We start from the raw sequence: 27,556 nt of genomic DNA, 5'->3' as shown, positions 1-27,556 counted from the left end.
CCCTCTATTTTTTTTTACCAAAAATGTTTATAGAAATTTTACTCAGGTAGTTTGTGTTCTGTGTTGGTGAAGCTGAAGTGCTGTGATTTTTGGTGCCTCTCTCTCCACTGGGATTTCGTTGTTCTAGATCTGGGAGTCCAGGTTGCCCTTTCTTTAGGTTGTGTGCTACTATGGGTGTGTCCTACGTGCAGTGATGTCGCCAGAGGAGTAGAGGTGACAGCTTTCCTAAACAAGGGACTTGCCCCCGTCCTCCTGTCTTGCTGGACTACTTTGGTCGGAGGGAAGTTCACTGTGCCCCCTCTATGCTATGCCCGCCCCCCACCCCACACACATGCAAACATTACTGGAGCCCTCGATGCATATGCTTCTCCTGGTATAGTGGGGTTCTCGAACTGTGCAACCCTATCTGTAATATTTTCGATGTGGCACGCTTCACACCATTGTTACTGTAGTAGATCTTCCGTTCCCCCTCTTATTGTAGGGAGGTGGAAAATTGTAAGCTCTGCCAAGGGTGCCTGTCTTATGTGTATTTGTACAGCGCGGCATCAGTCTAATAGCGCTATAGACATAATAAACAGTAATAGTAGTAGGGGATAACATGCAGCTCCTCGTTCTCAATCTTGTGGGGCTACTGCGCCCTTCCCCCCCCCCCCAAACCCCTCCATGTTAATGTGGGGGTGATATACTCCACCCGATGATCCTGCACTCCCCCAAGCGCTGCTAGGTAGGGTCTTCCTTTGCTCCCTCCACTGTTATTTGAAAAGGGTCTCCTGATCCTGCGGACCCTTCCCGCAGTAACACGATAGGGTGACACATACCCCACTCTCCTTTACCAAGTCGCACAGTCTTCCGATGTCACTGCATGGGGAGGAGAGGGACGTCAAACGCTTACCCCTCCCCAAACGGGTGATACCGTGAGTTGAAACCGTTCCCCCCTCCCCCCCCATTGCGCCCAGCTTCCGGTACTGTGTCGGAGCGCGCACGCGCAACGTGGGCGAGTCCTCCTGCGTCCCGGCATGCTCTGAGTGGGCGTGAATGGCCGAGCGCTGAGATGGCGGGGAAGGAGCCTCAGAGTAGGCCGCTGTTCGACTGCCCGTCCTGGTGAGCGGGAGCTAGGGGCCGGGAGCGGTCTGTGGGTGGGTGCGGGGCCAGCCGGCTGGGTCTTCGAGGGCCAACGAAGCGTTTCATGCTCGAGAGTTCGGCCTGGGTCGGGGACAGCGCTGTAGAAGGAGCGAGCGTTATAAGCGCGGGCTGCAGGTTCTGTACACGCTCTGAGCTTCTTGCTTGGCTCCGCGGTTTGAGAGTAACCCCAGACCGTTTTACATTTGTACGCATACAGTTTTTGTCACACTTTTATATTTATTTGGAGTAAAAAGTGGCACATTTTTTAAATTATATAGTAGCTTCATTGATGCATCGGGAGGCCTTTGGCTTTAATCTCATACATCTAATTGTGGTTGTAGGGTAAATTAAATCGTGGATTTTCTGGGGCACTTAATGTTGATCTATCTCAAGGGAATGAGTGTCACATTTATTTTGATAAATATCTGTATTAATACATTGATTCTCTATGAATTTGGTCCTTGGCTATAAATGTTTTGTAATACTAAGGATTGTACATAAGAGTTTTTAGGAGCTTTCCATTGCTTAATTGCGATGACTGAGTGGATTGCCTATTTTTTTATGTTACTGTTACTGATTTTGATATACTTCTCTCGTCATTTTTTGTTTTCCTTCTTTATTATAGTTATGCCCTTGCCTTGAAAAGTGTTAGTTGAATCTGCTATGCAGCTGTCTACTGTATTCGTGCTTTACATGTAACAGGGATCTGATGTCTGTGTTGTATCCATGCAATGTGATTTTCATGGGACTCTGACGATTATCTTCTCTTAAGCATAAAAAGTGCTGTAGTTGCACTTTTTATGTGTCAGTGTGATGGCAGCATGGCCGATTCAGTACGGTGCGCTGAGGTTGAGCGCACCATTAGCCTCCATCTAGATGTGTGTTTTCCACGCGCTAATATTACCCCTTATACAGTAAGGGGTAATGGAGTAAGGAAACCGCGTGTCCAACCCCCAAAAACGAATAGCGCCCGTAACATGCAAATTACATGTCGATGAGCCTATTAGTCCCGCGCAATACAGAAAGTAAAATATGCAGCCAAGCCGCACATTTTACTTTCAGAAATTAACGCCTGCCCGAAGGCAAGAGTTAATTTTGGCCAGCACCGGGAAGTGTACAGAAAAGCAGAAAAAACTGCTTTTCTGTACACCCTCTGACTTAATATCATAGCAATATTAAGTCGGAGGCCCCAAAAATAAAAAAAACATTAATATTCTAAAAAAATTAAAAATCAGTCCACGGGTTGGAAGACTGACGCTCAATTTTGCCGGTGTCCGTTTTCCAATGTCATCGGGTTCGACAACTGACGCCAGTAAAATTAAGCATCGGCTGTCAAACCCATGGCTGTCAGTGGGTTCGACAACTGACGCCAGAAAAATTAAGCATTGGCTGTCAAACCTGCTGACAGCTGCCACTTCTAGTGTGTCCCTAGTGCCTCCTTATTACCGCAGGCCCTCATTTAAGTACAGACTTGCGCGTCAGGAGAGCAGGCACTCGCCTCGGAGCACCGGCTCTCCCGCAAATTTTACTGAATCGGCCCGTAGAGATGTAATGGAGATCTGCTTTTCAGCTGTTTGTGCTATAATCAGACTTTACAGGTACTGGGGTGACCTCTTGTTATCAGCAAGCCTTACTCAGATTTTCTTAAATTCATGGTGGGGGAGGCCTTGGCAAAGGGAAAGTTTCCAAAATTTTAGAAACATAAATCACAGGAATAAAATACAAATCAGAACCTAAAACAGCAAATACTTATACAACCTTAATGTAACTCATGTTGAGCTACCAATGAAAAGGTGTGAGCTATATTATTTTTTTTCCTAGTAATGCATCTTTAATATCTACTTCTTAGTCTTATGTGAGAGAATACCGGTAATATTTATACAGCCTATACTTCCTGCTGCAGGCTGTCACTTCTACCAACCAAGTTTCTCATTCTGACCACTTAATGTCAATAACTAGTAAATAATTTGGCCTTTCCATTCTTAAAGGTCCAATGTAATACGGTGCACACTGTTTTACCCATATTTGTGCACAAGTGTTACTCCAAATATAACAAGGAGTTGTGCACAAAACTGCACATTCTGTTTAGCACCTTCGCATGGAAATCCCATGTAAATGAAGGCATTAACTATTACTTCCAATGCAGAGAGTTGTACTGGATTAATTCAGGTTTTCTTAGAACTGGAAATTTTACTCCTGGTCAGAGGCGGAGTTAAGCTTCTACTGCTAGTGTCAGACTATGGGCAGACGCTGGAGTTCCGGCATTGGGACCGGTGATCCGGATTTATGTGCAGAAAACTCATGTTTTGTTTGTGCAAAAGTTGGCTTTTCTTCAGGTTGTGGATTTGGATTTTTAGCTCTCATTTTCAGATGATGCACAAAGCATTTAATAGGATTATTCTTCTTCAGGAATAACTTCCTAATTTGAAAAAGGGACTTTTGTGTAGTCTTGAAAACTTGTGTTCATCATAATGTTTGGAAAAAGAGCTGCCTGAAGGGTCGCTTGATTTTGGAGCTCCACTAACTGGTTTGATAGCAGAGGAAGTTAGTTCAGTGGGCACAAGACAGTTGCCTCCTGGTTTTGGCTTGGATCCTTCTGCCTTTTCTTGAGTAGAAATTTTTCAAGGACTGCACGCCTTCCTTCATGTGCAGTTCCCAACCCCAGCCAATCTTAACAATTCAGGATGGCAAGAGGTGAAATCCCACATGCCTGGTGCTGCCTGGTATATGTCAGGGTACGCCAGGAACCAGCCTTCCCAATAGGGACCCAGATGATGAGACTGATCCTTATTTCCTGGAGAAGTGGTTCTCAACTGGTGTGTTGCGACACCAGTGTGTTTCCAACCACACGCAGGTGTGTTGTGTCACTTCCCGGTCCCCGGCTGGCCCAGTTGCTCACCTTGCCCCAATGAAATAGGAACTTATCTTTCGCCCGGGCTTAAAATGCTGATAGCATGCAGCAGCAGGAAAGCTGGCGTCAACGGCACCAGCATGATCTCGTCTTCCCGCCCCCTGCGGCCCAGAAGAGGACGTAGTATGCAGCGGCCACAAGTGCAGGAAGAAGTGACCCTGCTATTGCGGGCAGCTCAGAACAAAAGAGGAGCAACGTCAGCCCCCGCGGCCAATGTGAGTCCTTTCTCGAGGTTGCGAGGGCTGGAAGTGGAGGAGGCGGCGGCTGCTGCTGCTATTTTGGTGGGGAGGGGAGAGCATGAGTGAGTGAGCAAGATCCTGTGTGTGTGTGTGAGAGACAGCATGTATGTAAATAAGTGATTGAGAGCCTGTATGTGTGTGTGAAAGAGAGCATGTGTGTGTGATTGAGAGCCTTGTGTGTGTGTGAGAGAGCATGAATGTAAGTGTATGATTGAGAACCTGTATGTGTGAGAGAGAGATCATGTGTATATATGATTAAGAGTCTGTGTGTATAAGTAAGAGAGAGAGCATGTGTCTCTGTGTGTGATTGAGAGCCAGTGTAGGTGAGAGTATGTGATTGAGAGAGAGCAGGTTTGGATAAGTTCCTAGAGGAAAAATCCATAAACTGCTATTACGATAATTAATAAGCAATAGTAACTTGTGATTTATCTAATGTTTGGGTGCTTGCCAGGTATTTGTGACTTGGACTGGCCACTGTTGGAAACAGGTAACTGGACTTGTTGAGGACCCTTAGTCTGACCCAGTATGGCATATCTTATGTTCATGTGTGTAAGTGTGTGAATGAGTCTGTGTGTGACTGAAAAGACAGACAGCAAGTGTGTAAATGTGAGATTAAGAGCCTATATAAGTGAGAGAAAAAGCATGAGAATATGTGCATGATTGAGAGCCTATGTAAGTGAGAGAGAAAAAGCATGTGTATAGGTATGTGATTGAGAGCCAATGTGAGTGAGAGGAGAAAGCTGCAAGCTTTCTCCTCTCACTCAAACCTCCTCTTGCAAATTCAAAACAATCTCAAGGCACCTGGATATCAAACATTCCCAGGTATGCAGAGCAAAGCATTTTTTTATCCTTATTATTTTTCATTATTGGGTCTTTGTACCTGCTATTTTGAAATATTTTATTGGTATCTGGAAATTTTTTATGAGTTTTTAATTATTGGATATTCTGTTCATCAGCAGTTTCAAAATAATCCTTTCTTTTTATTATGGTTTTACTGTTGTTGATTTTATATTTCTTGATTTGTTTTATGAGGACTGATGATGTTTCTCTTTTTCCTTTGTTACATTGCATACAGTCTTTCTGGCTTGTTGCGGTTTCTAGTTCAGTTTTTGTCTGCATGTTTCTGTTTATGCTTTATGGTCTTCTCTCTGTTCTTTGTTAGGTGAGGGTCTGCACATGTGACTGAGGTGAGGTATTTTGCTGGAATGTAGTTTCTGTATAGAGCTCTATAGCAGTCTGGTTTGGTCCGTCTTCCTAAAAGGAGGAGTTTTGGAAGTTTAAGGCCTGGTGTAATATAAGGCCAGAATTATTTTTATTTCCACCGTGAATTGTACTGAGCAGTATGTCACACATGTGAGTGTGGTCTGTCACGATGGGAAAAAGGTTGAGAACCACTGCCCTGGATGATGGGGAAATTCCTCCGGGTTTGGAGCCTTATAGAATTATGTTAAGGTTCTTTCGTAGTGATGAGTTACCAGCTCTGATTTCTCAGACTTCGAAGATCTTGGGAGTACTTGGGGCTGAATCCATGTTTGAGCCAAAGAAAGATCCTATTTTGATTTCCTTGGGTAAAGCCTCATTTTTCTTCCCTATTATGGAGGCCATTCAAGAATTAATTGATCTTGAATAGGGCACCCCAGAAACTAATTTTAAAGGGGGATGAGTCTTGGAAGGACTGTACACCCTAGATCCAACTACAAGAGAGCTATTACATTTTCTGAAGGTGGATGCGCTTGTGTGTGCTGTTACCAAGCGGACGATTATTCCTGTAGAAGGGGGAGCTCCTTGAAGGATGCACAGGATAGGAGAATTGAGGCTATCCTTAAGCAAGCCTTTGAAGCAATGGCAGTGAATTTGCAGATAGCTTCCTGTTATTCCCTGGTGACTCACTCTTGTTTCTTGCTCTCTCAGGAGGTTAATGAATCTAGTGTAAATTCCAGGGCAGTGAAGGAACCAGCAGCCGCCTTTTTGGTAGATGCAGGCTGCGGTTTAGTCCACATTTTGGTCAGAGGGGTGGCTTCTGTAATAGCGGCTAGGCATCATCTATGGCTGAGAAATCGGTTGGCCGATACAACCTTGAAGTCTAACCTTATAAATTTACCTTTAAAGGCTCGCTCTTATTTGGGAGCGAGCTGGAGAAAATGGCTAATAAGTGGGGTGAATTCCCGGTTCCTCGTTTGCCAAAGGATAAGAAACAGGCGCAGCAATCCTTCAACACGAGAGGTCGTACTAGGGGGTTCAGATGTTTTCGACCCTACAGAAGAGCAGATTTTCAGAGGACTTGACCTTTGGGTAGATCTCAGTCCTTACATTCCAGGCAACCCAGACGGGGTTCAGGCTCAGGTAGTGGAGCACCCCAAGCCTCCTAATGAAGGTGTGCCAACCCACCTCTGGGATAGGTCGCCTCTCCCTTTTTTTAAATTGGATGTGGGTCAAGTTCATGACAGACCAGTGGGTGCTGGAGGTGATGAGGGATGGCTATGTGTTGGAGTTTCGCGGTGTTCCTCGAGTCGTGTTCATGGTATCTCCCTGCAGCTCTCTGCAGAAGAGACAGGCAGTGGAGGCTTCATTGTCAGGACTCCTTAGCCTGCGAGCTGTGGTTCCTGCGCCCATATCTCAATTAATACGAGCCAATATTCCATTTATTTCGTGCTGCCCAAGAATTTCTTCCCATCCTGGATCTCAAAGGAGTCAACAGTCATTTGATGTGACTCTTTTTCGCATGGAAACTCGCGCTCAGTGATAATGGTGGTACAGTCAGGAGAGTTCCTGATGTCTCTAGATATCTCTGAGGCATACCTGCATATTCCCATCTGACTAGAGCATCAACAATTTCTTCATTTTGAAGTTTTACTATTTAGATAGGTGGTTAGTTTTCGGACATCATCATCTGTTTTGAGTGCTACTTTTTGGTTTGGCCACCACGCCCAGAACTTTTTCCAAAATTTTGGTGGTGATGGCAGTGGAGTTGAGAAAAGATGGGATCCTGGCTGATTCAGGCCAATAGTCTGGAAGAGAGCCTACGGGTCTTGTTGCAGGAGCTAGGTTGGGTCGTGAACCTAGCCAAGAGCAATCTTCAGCCATCTTAGTCACTAGAGTATCTCTGTGTTCAGTTCGACATGAATCAGGGCAGAGGTTCCTGTTGGCGGGCCATATTCAGAAGCTGATGGCACAGGTGATATGTTGACGACCAACCCATCCATCCTGTGATCTGGCGACCTCCAACCCAGCGATCCAGCACCCCCACTAACTCAAATAGTACCATACACTTCAGAAAAACATGTAAAAGGGATGACCTAATCTCGGCCCTCTCTAACACTCTTGACAACTTAGATCTGTCTAATGCAGATTCTGCTTTCTCATCCTGGCACAACATTACTAATACTGTGGCCAATAATGTCTGCCCTATTCAAACCAGACAAATAAAATCCTCTCAAAATACAAAAAAACCCTGATACACACAGGAACTAAAAAACATGAAACACAATCTTAGAAAAATAGAAAAGAACTGGCGCAAAGATCCGATCCCTACACTCCTCGCCAGATAAAAATTCTTACTACATATCTACCGTGAAATGTTAAACAATGTCAAAAGAGACTTCTGCGCCACCCAAATCCACCAATTTCAATTTAATCCACGAGCCCTCGAATACGTATCCACGCTAACCAAATCATCACCAACTGTTATACCTGAAGAAGAAGCCAAAGCCAAATGTGAGGATCTCGCACTATACTTTCAAGACAAAATTAACAAACTGTTAATGTGTTTTCCCTTATCTTCCCTACCTACCAACACTCCCCTAAAACCCCCTCGCCCCTCCAAAAAAACCCCTCACAGACCTAAACTCCTTTGAAACTACCACTGCACTAGAAATTGGATCAATACTAAAGAAAGCCAGACCATCCTCTCACCCCTCAGACACAATCCCCACATAATATCTCCTTACCATCGCCAACTTAATTGCCCAGCCAATAGCCAACATTATAAATACCTCCATCACCCTAGGCTCAGTACCCAACCCCCTCAAACAAGCTGTAGTCAAGCCTATACAAAAAATACCTAAGTTCGACCCCACCGACCTGTCCAGTTACTGCCCCATCTCGAACCTACTGTTCATCTCAAAAATCCTCAAAAAAACAATCAACAACTCACTGATTATCTTGATGACCAACTACTTCTCTCTCCCTCACAATATGGTTTTCATAAATATCACAGCATGGAAACCCTCCTCCTGTCCTTAACAAACCATCTCATTAAGGCCTAGATAAAGGACAATCGTAATTATTGGCCATCTTAGATATTTCTTCGGCCTTCAACACCATCAGCCATAATATCCTCGTTCAGCGCCTCAGTGAAATTGGAATAACTGGAGTTGCCCACAGTTGGTTGAAATCCTATCTCAGCAATAGGAACTTTAAAGTCAAAATTGGAAACAGTGAATCCAAAGCAATTCCCCCTGACCAAGGTGTTCCTCAAGGCTCCTCCCTGTCATCTACCCTTTTCAACATCTACCGCCTACCGCTCTGTCACCTCCTATCTGATCTTCATCTACTCCACTATATATATGCAGATGATGTGCAAATACTCATACCTGTAAGTGACACCCTTCCTAAAGCCATTAACATCTGGGAATCCACCCTTCTCTCAATCAACAAGCTCCTAACTAATATTCATCTTGCCCCTAACACCGCAAAAACTGAACTTATGCTCATTTCACCACAAAATCACCCCAACACCCTCCCCCTGCACTATTCACCTCCACCCTCCATTTCGTTCTCTCAACAGGTACGAGATCTAGGTGTCACCCTAGACAATCAAATCCTTCTAAAAAAAAATGTCATTAGTTCAACATTAAGAGTGTTTCTTCAAAATACACACCTTAAAAAAACTAAAACCCTTGCTCCATCTCTTTGACTTTCGCATGGTACTACAAGTCACTATCTTTTCAAAATTGATTACTGCAACTCACTTCTCCTAGATTTACCCAAAAACACCATCCACCCACTTCAAATTCTGCAAAACACTGCTGCACGGATCCTCCCCAGCACCTGCAGAAATAAGCATATTTTGCCTGTCTTAAAGGAATTACACTGGCTCCCAATCGCATCCCGTATCCAATACAAGACCCTCTCTATCATACATAAAGCACTACACAACCCCAATATGAAATGGTTCAATGACTCCCTACTATTCTACTCTTCCTCTAGACCCTCCAGAAATCAATACCTTGCCACCATACGTACACCTTCCCCCAAACTCGCCAACCTTGCAACCTCAAAAGCTTGTGCGCTCTCCATAGCTGGACCTACTTTATGGAACGCAATGCCAGCAGATCTTAGTCAGGAACCTTGCCCAAAGAAATTTAAGCAGAAATTAGACGTGGCTGTTCACACAGGCATACACCTAATCCTTGCCCATCCCAGCCCTCCGGCTTCCCTCAATGGACCCTCACCCCCTCTTAAAATGCTTGGAGTCCAGCATTCTCTCGAACCCTGCTCTCTTACATCTATAGTGGTCTCATTCCCCATTGTCTCTGTCCCTATCCCACAAAGTCTGATTCTCTTTACCTCTGCAATTACTATAATTTAGTATGTACATAATAAGTAGTTAAACTATTCCACTATTGTTTCTATATTTGACCCGCATAGACTACTGTGTACTTAATCTGCATAGACCCAACTTCCTTTATTCTGTAAATCTATATTTAGTATGTAATTAATAGGTAGTTAATCTGAACCCCTGTTATTCCTCTATTTAATCCTGTACTCTTCACTTAAGCTGTATAATTCCAACTACCTTTATTATGTAAATTCTCTATACTTAGTATGTATATAATATGTACTCTACACTTAAGCTGCCTAGTTCCGATTTCATTGATTCTATAAATTCTCTATATTTAGTATATAATTAATAGGTAGCTAAGCTGAACTCCCACTCTCCCTGTTCTTAACCCATATTGTCCGATTTTATTTCCTGTAAATTGCCTATATATAGCCTGTTTATAATATGCATTTAAACTGTTCTAAGTTGTTTGTATTTTCTAGTTCTCTGTCAAGCACTATATAAGCGTAGTTTTACGTTTAATGTAAACCGATGTGATATTTCCAATGAACATCGGTATATAAAACCGTTAAATAAAATAAAGGTGTATCTATTGATGCCCATCAGTGTGGTCTTATTTTCAGGTGCTTGAATTGATGGTGGTGCCGTGGTCCTATCTTCAGGTGCTTGGATTGATGGTGGTGCCGTGGGCGAGGGTGCATATGCATCCTCTTCAGCACACTCTACTGTCTTGTTGGAGCCCACGGTCTCAAGACTACTCAATTCGACTCCACCTACCAATGGAGGTATGGTCTGAACTACAGTGATGGTTAGAAGCGGATCATCTCAGAAAGGGGGTTTCCCTAAGATCACTGAATAGTACTCATGACAGATGCGAGCCTCCAGTGTTGGGGAGCTGATTGTCAGAGCTGACAGTGCAAGGGTGCTGGAGTGCAGAAGAGTGTCTCTGGAACAACAATCGGCTAGAAGCTTGTATGGTCAGTTTTGTGTGCTTGTAGTTGTGACAGATTGCAGGGTCGAGCAGTTCGGATAATGTCAGACATTGCAATGACAGTGGCTTACATCAGTCGGCAGGGAGGAACCAAGAGTCAGCAAGTGTTGCAGGAAATAGACCAACTTATGAAATGGGTGGAAGTGCATTTTCAGGAGATCTTGGCCTCCACATTGCAGGAAAAGACAATATAAGAGCAGACTTTCTCAGCAGACAGAGTCTGGATCCAGGAGAATGGAAGTTGTCAAACAAGGTGTTTCAGCTAATAGTGGATTGCTGGGGCCTTCTCTTTCTGGACCTGCTGGCGACTTCTCGCAGTGCGAAGGCTCCTCGATTCTTCAGTCGCAGAAGAGATCCAAAGTCCTTGGCATCGATGCTGTCATGCAAGCGTGGCCGGAGGGCAAGCTGCTATATGCTTTTTCCCCCGTAGCCCATGAAGGGCAGTATGGTTCAGAGGGTCGAGAGTCACTGGGGGAATGGTGTTTCTGGTGGCACCAGATTGGCCCAGGACACCTTGGTATGCAGATCTGAGAATAGCTTCTGGTGGAAAGAGAAATGGAAAAACCACCCCCTCTCAAAGTCAAGATGGCAATCATGACTGAGCAGTTTTTGATGGATCTTATAGACCTTATCTGTGATATTTCTAAAAATTATACAGCAGCCTTGACAGATCAACTTAGTAAATTGCAATCACAATGGAGGAAATATCTGAAATGATTGACGTGCTAGCCATGAAATTAACTGACCTCAACAATAAAATTGCTGCATAAGAGATTGTCTGTCTGATCAACTTACCAAGCTGTTGGCAAAGCTGAAGAAGAAAAATGTGGCCTTGTTGGATAGAGTTGAAGATCAAGAGAATAGGGCACGCAGAAATAACATTCTTGTCATCGGCTTTTCAGAATCTTGTCACTGATCCAGATCTGATTCATTTTTTTCAGATATGGCTCCCGGAGGCGCAGGGGCTATCATTAGAAACGGAACCCATTCTTGTGGATGGGGCACACCAGATTGACATTAAAAAGGATAACGATTCCTGACCTAGGCCGGTAATCACACGCATCTTGAATTTTGTGGACAAAGTAAATTGATGCAAGCATTTTGGAAGCGTGAAGGTAAATTGGATTGCGATGGTCAGTCTTTACTTTTATTTTGGCGATTTATTGATCATGGTTTCAGAGGCGCAGTGAAAAATGGTGCCAGTCTGAACAATATTTTCTGGTAAAGGGGTAAAGTTTTCCTTACAAAACTTTCAAGTTTTCTTCAATAATGACACACGTTGTGTAAACACAATGAGAACAGCTTTCTGAGCAGCTCCGGAATTTAAAGCACGGTCTGAGAAACCAATTGGATTGTTTATTCAACAGAATATATTTGCAACATTGATCTTATATGTTGAACTTTTATAGGGTGGGGGTGAGTATGAATGTTGTGTAGTCTGAATCGGGATGAATGAGTGTTGGGTTTTTTTTTAATATTGAAATAGAGGTAGATCTTCAAACGATACGCGAGCGCGCAGCAGGCGCGAACAAAAGTACGCTGGATTTTATAAGATACGCGCATATCTTATAAAATCCAGGGTTGGCGCGCGGAAGGCTGCCCAAAATTGGCAGCCTGCGCGCGCCGAGCCGCGCAGCCTGCCTCCGTTCCTGCCGAGGCCGCTCCAAATTCGGAGCGGCCTCGGAGGGAACTTTCCTTCGCCCACCCCCCCCGGCCCTATCTAAACCCCCCCTTACCTTTGTCGGCAAAGTTACGCCTGTCGGCCGGCTGCCCCGCTCCGTGGTCCGGTCCCGGGGGCTGTTCCAGAGGCTGCGGCCACGCCCCCGGAATGCCCCTGGGCCGAAACCACGCCCACGTCGCCGCCCCCGAAACACCGCACCCCACCCCCTAAACGCCGCGTCATCCCGCCACGCCCCCGACAGGAAGCCCCGGGACTTACGCGCGTCCCGGGGCTCTGTGCGTGCCAGCGGCCTATACAAAATAGGCGTGCGTAAATCCAGAAGGATTTACGCGCGCAGGGGTTTTAAAATCCGCCCCATAGTGTTTACTATGGTATTTCATTTGTTAAGGCTATTTATAATGTTAAGGAAAGGTAATTATTAATAAAGAAATATTATACATATAAAACTTTTTGAGTAGTGTGATATGCAGTGAGCAAATATTAAGACCTTGTCTTTTGAGGTATTGTATCTTATTTTAAATACCAAAGAACAGGCTCAACAATATCTGGATTCTCTGTGATTCATCTGGCTGCTTTAGTATTGGACTGAAGGCCCTTTGTTTGGAGGTTGATCCTACCTCTTTACAAACTAGACAGTTGATTTTTCTTTTTTCTCTTACAGCTAACTATTGGGGATTTCCTTTTTCTTTACTTTTTTCATTGGATGGCCCACTTTTCTTGCTTGGTTGATGCATATGTTTATCTGTTTGCCTTGATGATCTTTCCCTCATATGGTCATTTTGACTTGTTGGATCTGGCTCTGCTTTTTCTCTGCAACATTCATAAGCTTGGTTTTTATGGTGTTTATTTCATAATCTAAATCTTATGCCCACTACTTTTCATTTTTGTGCATTACTTTCCTTTTACTGACAGTTCACTATGTTAATGCTGTTGAACCATGTCGATTGCAGTTCGTGAGGCTGATTAATTTTTGCCTATTTTACCTGGACTTCTTATACTCAACGGGAAATCCATGCTTTGCAGCTAGTTACTGGGCCCTCTAGGACACATCTTTGGAAGAAGATCAGATGAAGATGATTTGGTTCCTTGGAGCAAATGGACTTTGGTGTTCTTTGTTTGTGGTGTGATTGTAGGTCTATTTTGGCAATTATTGGTCTTTATTGCTAATGTATGTTGCAATAACATGGGTGGACATCTTTTTCATTGGTATGATTATCTGTTTGGACATCTATGCTGGGGATGTCTGGACAACTTTGGTTAACAATATGTATTGTTTCCTTTTTTTTTTTTTTACTTGTTTATGATGGATGATTTAAATGAGCTTTCTTTAAATGTAGATGGCATTCATTCACCAAGTTAAAAGAAAGAAGCTGAACTTTTTCCACAAGTCTAAAGCTCATGTCGTCTTCTTTCAGGAGTCTCACTTGACACTGACTTAACAAAAACATTGCAATCTCATTGGGTGGGCCAGGTTTTCTTCTCTTCATTTACTAGACGACAAAGGGGCATTGCTGTTCTTTTATAAAAATCTTCGTTTTCAGTTAAGAAAAATTACAGATCCTGAAGGGTGATTCATTTTGGTTAATGGAAATTTATTTCAACAGAAGATTGTTTTCTGTAATGTATATGCTCCAAATTTATATAATCATTGCTTTTTTACACAGTTGGTTGCGTTATTATGCCTATTTCCTGAACACATGGTTGGTCCTGGGGGGAGATTTCAATGTGCTTGCAAATCCTAGTATGGTTGCAAAACCATCCAGACTTTAGTAAACAAGTGTTGCAGACTACTGGTATATCTTTTCTCATGAAAGAACTTCAATTGCTAGTGAGTGCTTCACCCAGGGGAGCAAGATTTTACTTTTTATTCAGACTCTCATAACTGTTATTCCCTTATAAGATTATTTTTTTACTGACTGACAGGATGTTTCCCATGGTTAGGTGTGCAGATATTGGGGTTTCCTCGATTTTCAGATCATGCCCCTATATCTTTTCAACTGAGTATGGGCTCCCCACCCTCTAAAGCCTTTAAGTGGCATTTTAACCCATCTCTTTGATGCTGAATTTAAGGAATTGCTAATTAACAAATGGCAAGATTACTTGGAGATTAATACCTCTCCTGATGTTATTCCTGATATTTTATGGGAAGCTGGGAAGGCAGTTATGCAAGTGAAGTAATCTCCTATGAAGCTTGCAAACATAAAACACACAATGCTGAGATTTTACATTTGACAAAAGAATTAACTACTCTTAAAAGTATTATATGTGAATATTCTACAAACTGAGATTAATTCACAAATATTGGACATTAAGAACACTTTAAATCAACTTGTACATTAGAGAGTGATTCGAAAATGTTATTGGTTTCATAGTAAGCTGTTTAGGTATGAGAGTAAGGCAGGTAAACTACTTGATAGGCTTATTCATGGTATTAAATCCAGACAATATATTTGTACTTTATGAACTGGGAATGGGGACTTGGTATCTATTATTAAGCAATTGATGTACTAATGGAATATTATTCAAAATTTTATTCTGCTGTCAGATTTTGAGGAGTCCTATTCAAGATTTTTTGAGAATCTTTTTTTACCAAAAATTTCAGATAAGCAACTACAAATTTTGAACACTCTTGTTCAAGTAAATGAGATTGTTTGCCATCAAATCATTGAAGTTAGCTAAGGCTCCTGGCCTTGATGGCTTTGGCTCTGAATTTTATAAGTTGTTCTCTACATAAGTCTCAATGCCCTTGTTTGATATGTACAATTTTTGTTTATACAAGGTTTTTTTTGTTTGTTTGTTTGTTTGTTTTTTTTTGGGGGGGGGGGAGGTTTACAGGAGGGCCAATCACTCACTAATCAGTGTTTTTGAAACCAGGAAGGGATACCATCAATCTTGGCTCATATCAGCCTATATCTTTGATTAATGTTGTTGATAAGCTTTTGGCATGAATTCTGTCAAGATGATTGAGTGTAGTCTTGCCTTTCTTAATATCAGAAGATCAAACTGGCTTTGTTAAATGGTACCAAGGCGTGCATAATGTACATAAATTGCTAGAGGCTTTGTACAACCCTTGCCTTTCCAATCAAGCAGGCTTGGTAATTTGCCTTGATGCCGAAAAGGATTTTGATAAAGTTCAATGGCCATATATGTCTTGGGTGCTGGAAAGGTTTGGGATCACAGGTTGTTTTTTTTAAGTTGGATTCGGCTGTTGTATGCTTTTCCTCAAGCTTGGCTAAGAATCAGTGGAGCAATCTCTCATTTGTTTTCCTTATATTGCGGTACTTGTCAAGGTTGCCTTTTATCTCTTCCTGTCCCTACTAACCATTGAACCCTTGGCATTAAAAACGTAAGTCTTCGGTGATGGTTAAGGGGTTTATATTAGGCTTTTCAGAATACCATATATGTTTATTTGCAGATGACTTTTTTGTTTATTAGTAATCCTTCTATATTGCTACTGCACATTATGGATCTTTTTACTATGTTTGGTAGCTTTGCCAAATTAAAGATTAATTTTACCAAATCTGAAGCATTGACAATAGATAACTCGGTTCGGACTAATTGGCAGGGTGAATTTCCTCTTAGTTGAGCACAAAATAAATTAAAGTATTTGGGATTTCACATTACTAGGGACAAATCTATGCTCTATTCTGTTAATATACAAACTTTTATTTACAGAAATTCAGTCCCAACTGCAAGCTTGGTTGGATTTGCTGCTTACATTAAAGATATAGCATATCTAAAATAGTTAATTGTGCATTTCCTCTGGTGGGATAAGAGGGCTAGGATTGGATATGATAAATTGATGCGTCCAAAACAATATGAGGGTCTTAATTTACTTGATACTGGGTTCTATAATGTAGCCTGCCAATTATGGTTCTTATGGGAGTGGATCACTGCTTCGTATGCTTTTTGTACCCCTATTTTAGTGGCTGCCAAAACGACATTCTCTCTCTCATTACCTGGCTACATGCCTCAGATTGTGATTTGCCAGATGTGCTGTACCACTGCTGTTTTTCATCCTGTTCAATTTGCTTGGCGATATTTATGCAAATTTTGGGGAAATTTTACCAAAGCTTCAGGCCTACTCCCACTAGTTGGCAGTCCACAATTCTCTCCGGGTCTACAGGGTGGGATGTTTCAAAGAACTAGGATTGATGAATATTACATCTCTTTTGAGCAATTATGCGATAAGTATCAGGTTTCCTGATTACACTTCTATGCTTTTCTACAAGCTAGGCATTACATAAGCCAACAAGTACGGGTATCTCCGGGGTTGTTCCATTCAAATTCTTTAGTAGCAATAATACGTTCTATGGGGGAAAAGTCAAAATCTTGGTGGTATAAATTGCAACTGTTTAAGATGATCCCAGTTCTACTAACTGATCTTGCACACTCCTGGTCTTCGACAACTGGTATTGTTGTATCTCCCAAGGATATTAGTCTTTACTTTGAATATTGCACAAAAATATCTCTGGATGCTAAATTTCAAGAATTGTATTTTAAATTATTACATCGCAGTTACATTGACTATATTAAGGTTTGTAATTTTAGTATAACCCAATCAAATCTTTGTCCTAGAAGTAGAATTAAGAGTCGCTTTAATTCATAAAATTTTGTTATGCCATAAGATATTTTCATTCTGGGAGGTGTTTTTTTTTTTACTACGAGTCATAAAGTTACTCAGGCACGACATTCGTTTGGTTGAGTTTTGTTTTGGGGGTCATCTCTATTCTAAGGGTTTTTTAGAAATTTATTTATGTAGCCCTGTTAATAGCATTTTTTTGTATTTGAAATTTGATCCAATCAGAGCCTTTGCCTCTTGCATCTTGGTTCAGTGTCCTGGCTGATTGGATGTGCTGTTCACCCACCGTAAATTATCTGCTGACTATAGGCAAGCTTGGACGTCTTTTTATAATCTTTTTTTTGTTCTCATCACTTAAGGACCACTTACATAGATTGGGGTTTCTTACTCAATGGTGTTGATGTCTTGTATTTCATTTCTTACTGTATATGTGTGGGATGTTTGGATGTCTTGTCTTATATTGTAGATGCTTGTGTCCTTATCCAAATACATGTTGGGAAAAAAAAAAGTCTTGAGAACTTGATATTTGCTTGCAGCTCTATGGATATTGACTTTATGCTCTTGTTAATTATTATATTGCTTCTGCTTATATGTTTGTTCTTGCTTTTGTTCTCATGACTTCTGATAAAGTTTAAAAAAAAGGAACAGCAGGTGAGCAGTTGCCCACTGAGAAAGAAACAGTTTCTTTGGTGGTGCATCTCTGGTGAATAGAAAAGATCCAGATGAGGATGTCGAGAGTAAATTAGGTCCAGCACATATGAAGGCCCTTATTTCAGCGGCGATTGGAGGTGAAACGTTAAAGTCATTACTTTCTCCACATTACAACTATAGAGAGAATGATGAAGGGTGGCTGTAGGCAAGACTGGGCAGCCTGTCTGATCTCTTGTTTCGGAGGTCATATTTTTCAGACCTACTCTTAAGCCTGGCCTCCTCCCTACTTTGGCATCTTGCATATTCCCTGTGATATTGCTGCTTACTGCGTGCTTTTCCCATCATTGCTTTGGTTTCTTTACAGCGAATCCTTCTCCCATCATTGCTTTGGAATCCCTACAGCGACCCAGTCCTGCTGCTCCGAGCATATGTTGGAGGCAACAGGATTCAGCGGCTCTGAATGTGCTGTTTGTGGAGCAGAAAACATTGTCTTGATTGAATGTTTTGTGCTGTATGAAAACAGCTCAAATGATATATGCAGCTTTTACAGGTGCCATGCAACTACTGTTTGTTTCGTTTTCTAATCTACCAGGAGTGTAGTCAGGTCATGGGGGAGGGGGGGGCGGGGAAGCTTTAGAGAACTTGGGTGCCAGTGAAAAGTTGCAGGTGCTAGGAGGGGATGAAAAACTCTTGGCAGAATTATTTTGTGCTTTTTTATTCTTGGGTTTTGGTGTGTGGGGGAGGAATGTTATCAATGTTGTTTTGTTTGGTTTTTTTTTGGGGGGGGGTTGTTTTGCTGCTAATTTTTCTCCTCGTCCTGGTTTTCCTTTTTTCCCCCATCACATTTTTTTTTTCTGCAGCCTCAGTGGCAATGCCCCTGCCCTGCCCAAGAACAATTCCAATTCTAATGGTAGTACCGCCACCCAGCCTGGACCCCAGCTTAGGTAGCATGGAAAGGATTTTCCTGTTAACATTTTCCGGTTACTATCAAGTGACCCGGATTGACCACTTTCGAAGGCTGAATGTGCTTGAATGTTGTTTGCTTTGAAGTGACTGAAAGGCGGAATATAAATAAAATTACGTGGTAATGTTGCACCGATTCTTGAAGACGAAGCTGGACATACTGATGAATGAAATCTCCCCTCTACACCTTCCCCCTCCCTCCCCCCCTCAGTATGTGTTTAAGCAGGCAGTCTTGGGAGCTCTAAGTGCATTTTCTACAGATTTAAAATAAAAACCCAGGAGGGGAAATCAGGTGGTTTCATGATGGAGGATTCTTGAATGCAAAGTGGCAACCTGTAGATTAATGTCAGTGACAGGATGGAGAGTGCACCATTCTTTCTAATGCCTGTATGATAACAGGTAACATTGTGTTAAACATTTATGTAAACTTTTTTTTTTTTTTTTTTACATGCTTTTCTTATCAGGGCAGGAAAACCTCCACCTGGATTGCATCTGGATGTAGTCAAAATCGATAAACTTATAGAGGTATGGGAATACATTTTCTGTTACTTATGTTTCCTGTCAGCCTATAAAAAGAACGCTCACATCTAATACCAAATCATTGCTGTTTTACAACAGATACATTTAAGCTTGTTCAGAATTGAATTGAAAAGAAGCATCTTGTATGTAGCATTTACTTTGTACTGCTGGATCATGGATTCCCATGGCTTGTCTTCGCTAGGATGGGAGGAAAAAGAGGTGCTCACAATCACCTATCACCCCGGGCTGCTGCTGGCCTGATTCCCCCTCGCTGTTTGCCAGCCTTAGAAATCACATTGGTCATATGATGACTTCTAGCAGCACTGTGAGGATAGCACAAGTGCTGGGACCTGCAGACAGGGGAATGGTGGGAGAAGGACAAGAAACTGACAGGCTGAACTGGGAAACCATGAGATACCAGCCCTGTGCATTTGTTTCTCCATTCATTTTGGCAGTACATGTATATCTGACGAATGGATAGCAGGTGTGCCAAAACGAATAGTGTGCACATATGATGTCACAGACTACATATGCGCACACCATTCGTTTTGGTGTACCTGCTGTCCATTCGTCAAATGCTCATACCACCAAAACAAATGGAGCAATGAATGCACGTCCCTATGAGATAGATACAAGGTTGAGCAAAAGAAACAAGGCATAATAACCAAGCAGAAGGACAGAAAAAGAAAGATGCAAAAGAGACACTTGACATAAAAAAGATGAGAGGTTAGGTAAAGGTTTTATTTTGGTTGGAAGTTAAGTAGGAGATGTTTTGCACTGGTGTGACCTGTAGTTTTTTGGATTTTACAGTCTACACTTTGTTCTTTTGGGCCATTGTCTTACTTGAGACATATTCTCCAAACAGCACTGTTTCTGTATTGGTGTTCACAAAAACTCTACAATATTACTGAAATCCTATATATACCAGATTATCAAGCTCTCTGTTGTGTTTATAGCGCAGCACAGATGTAGTAAAAGTATTCTTACACTGCTATTACTAGCAACAGTAACATGGGATAGTTTTTGGGTACTGGCCTGGATTGGCCATGTTGGAGACACTTGATAGACCCTGTGTCATGCCAGTAAGGCATGTTCTTATTTTTGTCTATAAAGGAGATATTGAAGAATAGGGACTGTCAAATGGTAGAGGGGTTCTTTGCTAAAAAATTTGGAGGTACACACCTGGGGTGCATTGTAAGGCAAAAGGCTGAAAGAATGACTCTGGTACCTGGGAGCTGCTGGTTTAAAAGTATGGCCTGAAGATTTGTAGTACCTCACTAGTACATGGATATTATATCAGTTGATTCATTAGCTAATTGCATTGTATTTGTCATCCATCAACACCCTGGACTCATATAATTATTGTAACATGCCCTTGGATACTAATGGATAACAGCTGCATTTACATTGGCTTAAAAGGCTACTTTAGTCATAGATAAAAGCTTTGAGTGGTATCAATTGTAAGTTGTGGTGTTTCTTTATTCCAGACAAAACCATTACTCTATACAGTATCCTCTGTACACGGTGCGCTTTTTCAGGAGTTTACATAGTTGAATGATTTCCCATCTAGAAGCAGTCATATGATCAAGAGCTTTTCTCCTTTCGTGTGCTGGAGGAGGAAGAGGGGCAGGATTGGGAAATGTAGTGTTTGGGGGTTTTGTTTGTCTTCTGTAGTTAGACCTGAAGTTTTCTGCCCTAGGGATATGAATGCTTACTGTGTATTCTAGTGAAATACTGTAGATAACACAAATGGTAGTTTTTCCTTTACTCTTCCTATTGTCATGCTATAGCATCAGATACTGATGGATGAATGCTGCAGTATGCTGGTTGGTGAGATCATGCTGTGATGCCATCCTCAGTTGTTTGTGGGGCTTCAGAGGCTGAAGCTTATCTAATAGATGGTCTATAAAACCCTCAAAAGGGGAAAATTGTAGCGCAAAAGAAGCTAAGTTATATGTAAAAAATAATTCAAAATAAATAGTAAGAGAGAGCCTGAATGCTGTGGACTTTATAGCGGTCCCTGCAAATGCTGTATGAGGACAGAAATTCTCTTCTCCTCTCTCTGATTCTACAAGTGGTGGTTTGTTACCATTCACACCTGCTTCTCTCCTCTGCTACTGGGAAAGCAGTATATTTCTTCCTTGTTTTCTGTTTCCCAAGAGTTCATGAGTGAAAGCCAGAGTGCTGATCTCTAGACAATGTGTTTTGAGAAGTTTAAACTATGTCCGTATTGGTTAATCATGTTAACAGTATATGGATGCACTTGATACTAACCTAGGTATCCGTACCTCAGCTCTCTGTCTGAGACCTGAGGTATGTGTTGTGATACTTGGGGCTAAGGAGTGCGATATTAAACCAAGCCCTGAGATTTAAGCTCCGTGTGCAAAGACGCATCCTGGGTTATAACTCAAAGGCACAGCTTTTCCTTTCCATCGATAAGCGAGGCTGAATTTGCCGCACTGAGGCTCTTTACCAAATGCCTAGCTGCAGTAGCAGCTTATGTACGCCCTAGGGGCATCCAGGTCTTCCCTTACCTGGACGACTGACTTGTGACAGCGAATTCCCAAGAAGACATTCTAACCTCTCTGCAGAAATCAATACAACATCCAGCAGCACTGAATGGATCTCTCTCTCCTTTAGCTAATAGAGTTTTTGCTCTGAGTGTGTGCAGGAATTCCTGTTTGGCATTACCTTGCGAGCCCCTCAGTCTTTTTTCGCACTAGTTTCCTCCATGCTTTAGCAGCCCCGAAATAGCACTTTTCAATGCTGCCTTTCAAAAGAGAGATTTATTTTGTCCCAATGTCTGCAGAGTAAAAAGTTGCAATAACTAGGTTTAAAGACTATTTGTAGGAGGAAAATTTTCATCAAGATGGACATGGCCTCTGCTATTGTTGCTTGGGTCCAGACTATGACTAAGCCAATTGTTAAAATTGTGGATGGATGTCCCTGTGAACTTGAAGGTCCAGGGCCTGGAAAAGAGAAACTGCATAAGCCTCTGAGAAGCCACTTCTCAAAGTGAAGCCTTGTCTGTCTCACTGGGAACAGAGTTGAGCACTAGCACTAAAATATCTCCCCTGTCAGCAGAGCATCCTGAATCCTCGGGGTTGAGTAAACATAGCCACCATGTGTCGAAGAAAAAGAGGCACCACTCTGCGGAACCTCGGGAGTAGCAAGCACTGAAGAAACAGAGGCTTGAGTGGACTAGCGCTGTCAACCCTCAGTGCATTGTTGCCATCAACTTACAAAGTTCCATGTGCACCGTTGTTGCAAAAGTCCTCAATGCATTGAGCCTCCGAGCATCAGTCTTCAAACTCAAGGGACATGGTCATTCCTAGAGAAACAATTTCAGATCAGTCTTTTTGAATTGCGAGTGATATGGTATGCTCTAACAACTTTCACTCGTCTCCTTCAAGAAAAGAGCATTCTCATTCAAACAGACAATCGAGTTGCCATATTGTTTGTGAACAAGCAAGGAGGCACAGGAATTAGACTCTTTGCCAAGAAGTGATAGATATGGGAGTAGGTTTACAAACATCAAGCTGTGCTGCAAACAACCTATCTTTTCTGAATATCCAACACATTGGCAGATTGCCTTAGCAGAATCTTTCTTACACATGAATGGTCAATCTCTGGGGATTCCCAGACATTGACCTTTTTTCATCAGAGCTAAACAGAAAGCTAGAAAAGTTTTGCTCCCTTCTTCCCAGCAAACTCAGATCCATTGAGGATACTTTTCTGCTTGACTGGAATGCAGATCTCATATATGCTTTTCACCATTCCACTAGCCAGGATGGTGCAAAAGGTGATGAAGGACCAGGTCCATCTAATCCTTATAGTTCCAGTGTGGCCCAGATAAGTCTGGTTTGTGTATCTGGTTCAGCTCTCCAGCCATCCTCCAAATCCACTTGGCTCAGATCCATACTTATTAGCTCAAGAAGAGTAGGTGTCTGTTTCATCCAAAACTTCCTATCCTCAACCGGATGGCTTAGATGTTGAACTCTCAATAATAAAAGAATTGTCCTTACCCAAAGAAGTGGAGGACATAAGTGTCTGCTAGAAAACCTTCAACTAGAAGAGATGTCAACTGGGATCTGTTCGCATGCAAACCAAAAGAGCTACTGAATTTGCTCTCGCTTTCTCAGTCAGACATTGCCACCTTATCAGTAAGAGTACATATCAGTGCCATAGCAGCTCACCCTATTCAAACCAAGGGTAAGCCTATCTCCATTCATCTATTAGTATCCACATTCATGAAAGGCTTGTAGCATACTAAACCACCAGTTGTAAAAACTGCCTGTTCCATGAAATCTGAACGTGGTCCTGGCACAACTGATGAAGCCACCCTTTGAACCACTGGAGTCTGCTTCTCTCAAGTTTCTAATGTGGAAAGTAATATTCCTTGTAGCAGTAACCTCAGCTAGAAGAATTGACGAACTTCAGGCTTTAGATCATTGTTCTCCTCCTTATATGCAGTTCTTTCACAATAAAGTGGTGCTCCTTACCAACCTGAAGTTATTAGTTTTCCATATTAATCAAGCCATCGTGCTATGTACGTTCTTCCCGAGGTGACATGAACATGAAGGTGTGAGAACCCTTCATACCTTGGATTGTAAAAGATTTGGCTTACTACAAAAGGAAGAGTCTGCCTCATCAAGCTTTCCAACTACTATGATCCCGACAGACTAGGCATAGCAGTGGCCAAACAAACATTGTCCAACTGCTTAACAGACTGTATTGCATACTTCTGTAAGTTAGCAGGCATACAAATTACAGACTCCATCAAGGCTCATCAAGTAGAGTCATGGGTGCATCAGTAGCTAGTCTACGAGCCATGCCTCCTGAAGACCTCTGCAAAGCTGCAACATCATCATTTCACACCTTTGTTCCATTACTAATTGGACAACCTCTGAGTTCCAGTAAAGTCGGACAAGCAGGTTTATGTAGCCTGTTCACCCGTCTGCTCTCAATGCTGAGGATTGGATTGCTCATTCAATAAATGCCCCTCTGTAACCCTCAGTTTGAGACTCCCCACATCATATGGCTAATTCAGCCCTGCATATCAATAGAAAAAGCAAGTTTGCCCACAGTGAACTGTATTTTTCGTAGATTGCAGGATGTATTAGCCATACTAAATACCTGCCTGACTTCCTGGAAGTTTGACTACCTAGCTAGACTTAGCTCTAAAATGAAGCAATGCCTGAGCAGGAACTCCCACACATGCTCAGTAGGGCAAAAGCTCTACTTTCAATGAGAGAGGGGTCCGTTCAGTGCTGCTGGATGATGTTATACACATGTTAATTCATCCTGCTCTCTATGAAAAACGCGGTTTATGGTAAGCAAACTTGTTTTGCTGCAATAGAATGTAAACTTGGACACGAATTGCTCTCTCAGCTGAAAAAATCGCCTTCGTTTTTGGGCTCTGCTGAAAGTTTCTGAGGGTCTCAGAATGTTACTGTTGGACATGTGCTGATGTACTCCCTCCTCCCAAACCTGGAATTTCAAAGTGTTCTTTCACTTAAAACTGCAAGTGGGCCAGCAAAGTGGCAACATGGTAGTGCTACCTGGATTAAATTCCTGGTTTTGAGTCATCCTCTCCCCAGATTGGCCGGGACTAGTGATGCAGTGGAGGCAAAGTTCACAGCCCTGGGGGTGGCTGGAGTTAGTCATTGCAGTAGGCGACATCTGGTGGCTGGAATTTAGGATCCATGTTTGCAGGGTTCTGGAAGTATTATGGAACAGCTCCTCTATGAGGAAGGGCTATAGAGGCTAGGGCTTTTCAGCTTGGAGAAGAGATGGCTGAGGGGGGATATGATAGAGGTCTTTAAGATGATAAGAGGTCTTGAACGAGTAGATGTGACTCGGTTATTTACACTTTCGAATAATAGAAGGACTAGGGGGCATTCCATGAAGTTAGCAAGTAGCACATTTAAGACTAATCAGAGAAAATTCTTTTTCACTCAACGCACAATAAAGCTCTGGAATTTGTTGCCAGAGGATGTGGTTAGTGCAGTTAGTGTAGCTGGGTTCAAAAAAGGTTTGGATAAGTTCTTGGAGGAGAAGTCCATTAACAGCTATTAATCAAGTTTACTTAGAGAATAGCCACTGCTATTAATTGCATCAGTAGCATGGGATCTTCTTAGTGTTTGGATAATTGCCAGGTTCTTGTGGCCTGGTTTGGCCTCTGTTGGAAACAGGATGCTGGGCTTGATGGACCCTTGGTCTGACCCAGCATGGCAATTTCTTATGTACTACTATTACTAGTATATATCAATTATAAAGTGCTACTAGTGATACGCAGCACTGTCTCTATAACGACTGAACTAAAACTAATTTGGGAGGGTATATAAAATAGGGGAATGAATCCCCTGGTAGTTGTGAATGAAGGCTCAGAGTGCCAGCCCTGGTTCTGATTGAGCTGGAAGCCCATAGAAGTAAGAGGAAACTGGGGGGGAGGGGATTAAAAAAAAACAAACCAAGCCTTAAAACTTGTAAGCAATTTAATTTTCAGCCGGACGAAGCTGTTTTGTATTTAGCAGACTGTGAGGGTAAGGTAGGAGGTGTTCAGGTACCCAACAGTATCAGGAAGCTCTTTGTATGTCAACTAACTATGCAGGCAGTATGATTGTATCCAGCAACTCGCAGCCAAACCGCAGCTTAACCAGTTAAAAAGACCTCTCTGTCACAGTAGCAGGAGTGGCAGAATACTTTCTGCTCACTGAATCTGATTGGTATGTGTTATTGCACGTAAGGTCTGGTGTGGCACTGGCTGTTCCCACCAGTTCAAATCAGCTGGAGCACTGCTTAAAAATTTCAGAATGACTGACTGGGTGTTAAAAGTTTTGAGGTTAATATACTGCTTTTTGGGTGTGGTGTACATTTGAAATGGAGAACATGACTCTTTTTTTTTTTTTAAGTGACAGACCTGGATTTTACGGTCAGTTAGATAAATATCTCTGCTTTGAAATAAGACAACCTATGCTTTAATTTTTATTAAAACAAAAAATGCAGGTCTACCCAACTTGCTTCCCCACCTTACAGGATGCACTATGTGAGTGTTATATGTATAGGGGTTTACATAATGCTATAAATTTTGTTTTCACACAATGATGGGGATCAGCTTTACCAGCCTCTGGTTCATCTTATGCAGTGCTTTGGGATGAAGCTACTGCACCCAGTCAGACTGATTCTTTGGGTATTCCTGCAGGTTCTGTGATATTTTCCACATTATCTTGTTAAATCCCTGTTTCTTTGCTTCTCTGCAGCAGTGCACTTGGAAGCCTTGATTTGTTTGGCTTTCAGTTGTGATGAATAAGTGACAACCCTCTTCCTGTATTTGGTTATCTGGCTGCAGAAACTGATCATCGATGAAAAGAAGTATTATCTCTTTGGGAGGAACCCTGATCTGTGTGATTTCACAATTGATCACCAGTCCTGTTCGCGGGTCCATGCTGCCTTGGTCTACCACAAACATCTGAAGAGAGTTTTCCTCATAGACCTCAACAGCAGTAAGTGAGACTATGGCTGGATGGGCTCACAAGACAGTCAAAGGGCCATTCCTGTGACTTAGCAGTGGCACTGCATGCAGTTATACACACGATACTGCTTTGAATGTCCTGTTCCTAGCTGGTGAGGTTCTTGCATGTCCGAGACAGAGGAACCTGGGACCTGGACAGAGCAGGCTTTCCAGCAGGAGAACTTGGGTTGCTCAGATAGTTGTTGTTGGACGTGGGGGCCAACCCTCCGAAGAGAGAGTGAGAAGAGAGTAGTCCCCCGTAATCTTCCTGCCCTCAATCTATTCTTGTCAATAGGAGCAAATGAAAGGCATTCATGGGGATCCCCTTTTCCCAGACCCTTGTAAAGAAAAATTGAGTTTTTAAAATAAGAACTAATTGTAATCAAGGTTGATTTCTTGATATTCTGAAGCATGGACCTGCAACCCTCTTGTCTTCTGGCTTTGCCTACTGATGTGGCAGCAGACCGGTGTATGGTGAAGTTGTTTCCCATTGGTTTGGATGCATGTGGAGATGGGAGAAACCTGCCAGGGCAAACAGTTTATGGAAGCATTGCTTGTAGCAGATATTCATGGAAGTGTCTGAGGCCATTACAAAAAGTTCTGTTTAACTTTGGGATGTTAATGCTGATTCTTAAGTGACAGGAAGGAAAAGTGAGCTGATGTAATACAGAAGCTGGAACTAGAAGGCAGGAGGTTTTGTCCCATTGGGCAATCCTGTGAGAACATGGGCCTCTGCTTTTAATAAATTGAAGACCTTGGTGGGAGCAGAAGAGCAAGTATGTAAAAGAAAAACTGTTTACAAGTGCAGAGAGGTTTGGGAG

General features: G+C 42.4%; 1 protein-coding gene and 1 non-coding gene across 3 annotated transcripts in view; both read left to right on the top strand.

Moving 5' to 3' along the window:
- The first annotated feature begins 947 nt into the window (after window positions 1-947).
- The window catches only part of PPP1R8 (protein phosphatase 1 regulatory subunit 8), a 42,405-nt gene continuing 15,796 nt past the window's right edge, over window positions 948-27,556 (top strand). For both annotated transcript variants that reach the window (XM_029570891.1, XM_029570890.1), the window contains exons 1-3: window positions 948-1,101; window positions 19,168-19,228; window positions 26,574-26,727. In XM_029570891.1, coding sequence (XP_029426751.1) covers window positions 1,052-1,101; window positions 19,168-19,228; window positions 26,574-26,727 — 265 coding nt within the window. In that variant the 5' untranslated portion in view covers window positions 948-1,051. The remainder of the gene's footprint in view (window positions 1,102-19,167; window positions 19,229-26,573; window positions 26,728-27,556) is intronic.
- LOC115073583 lies at window positions 21,480-21,643 on the top strand. The gene has a single exon (XR_003852068.1).

Source organism: Rhinatrema bivittatum, chromosome 11, assembly GCF_901001135.1.
Source record: "Rhinatrema bivittatum chromosome 11, aRhiBiv1.1, whole genome shotgun sequence".
NCBI lineage: Eukaryota > Metazoa > Chordata > Amphibia > Gymnophiona > Rhinatrematidae > Rhinatrema > Rhinatrema bivittatum.
This window is presented reverse-complemented; position numbering and strand designations above follow the sequence as displayed.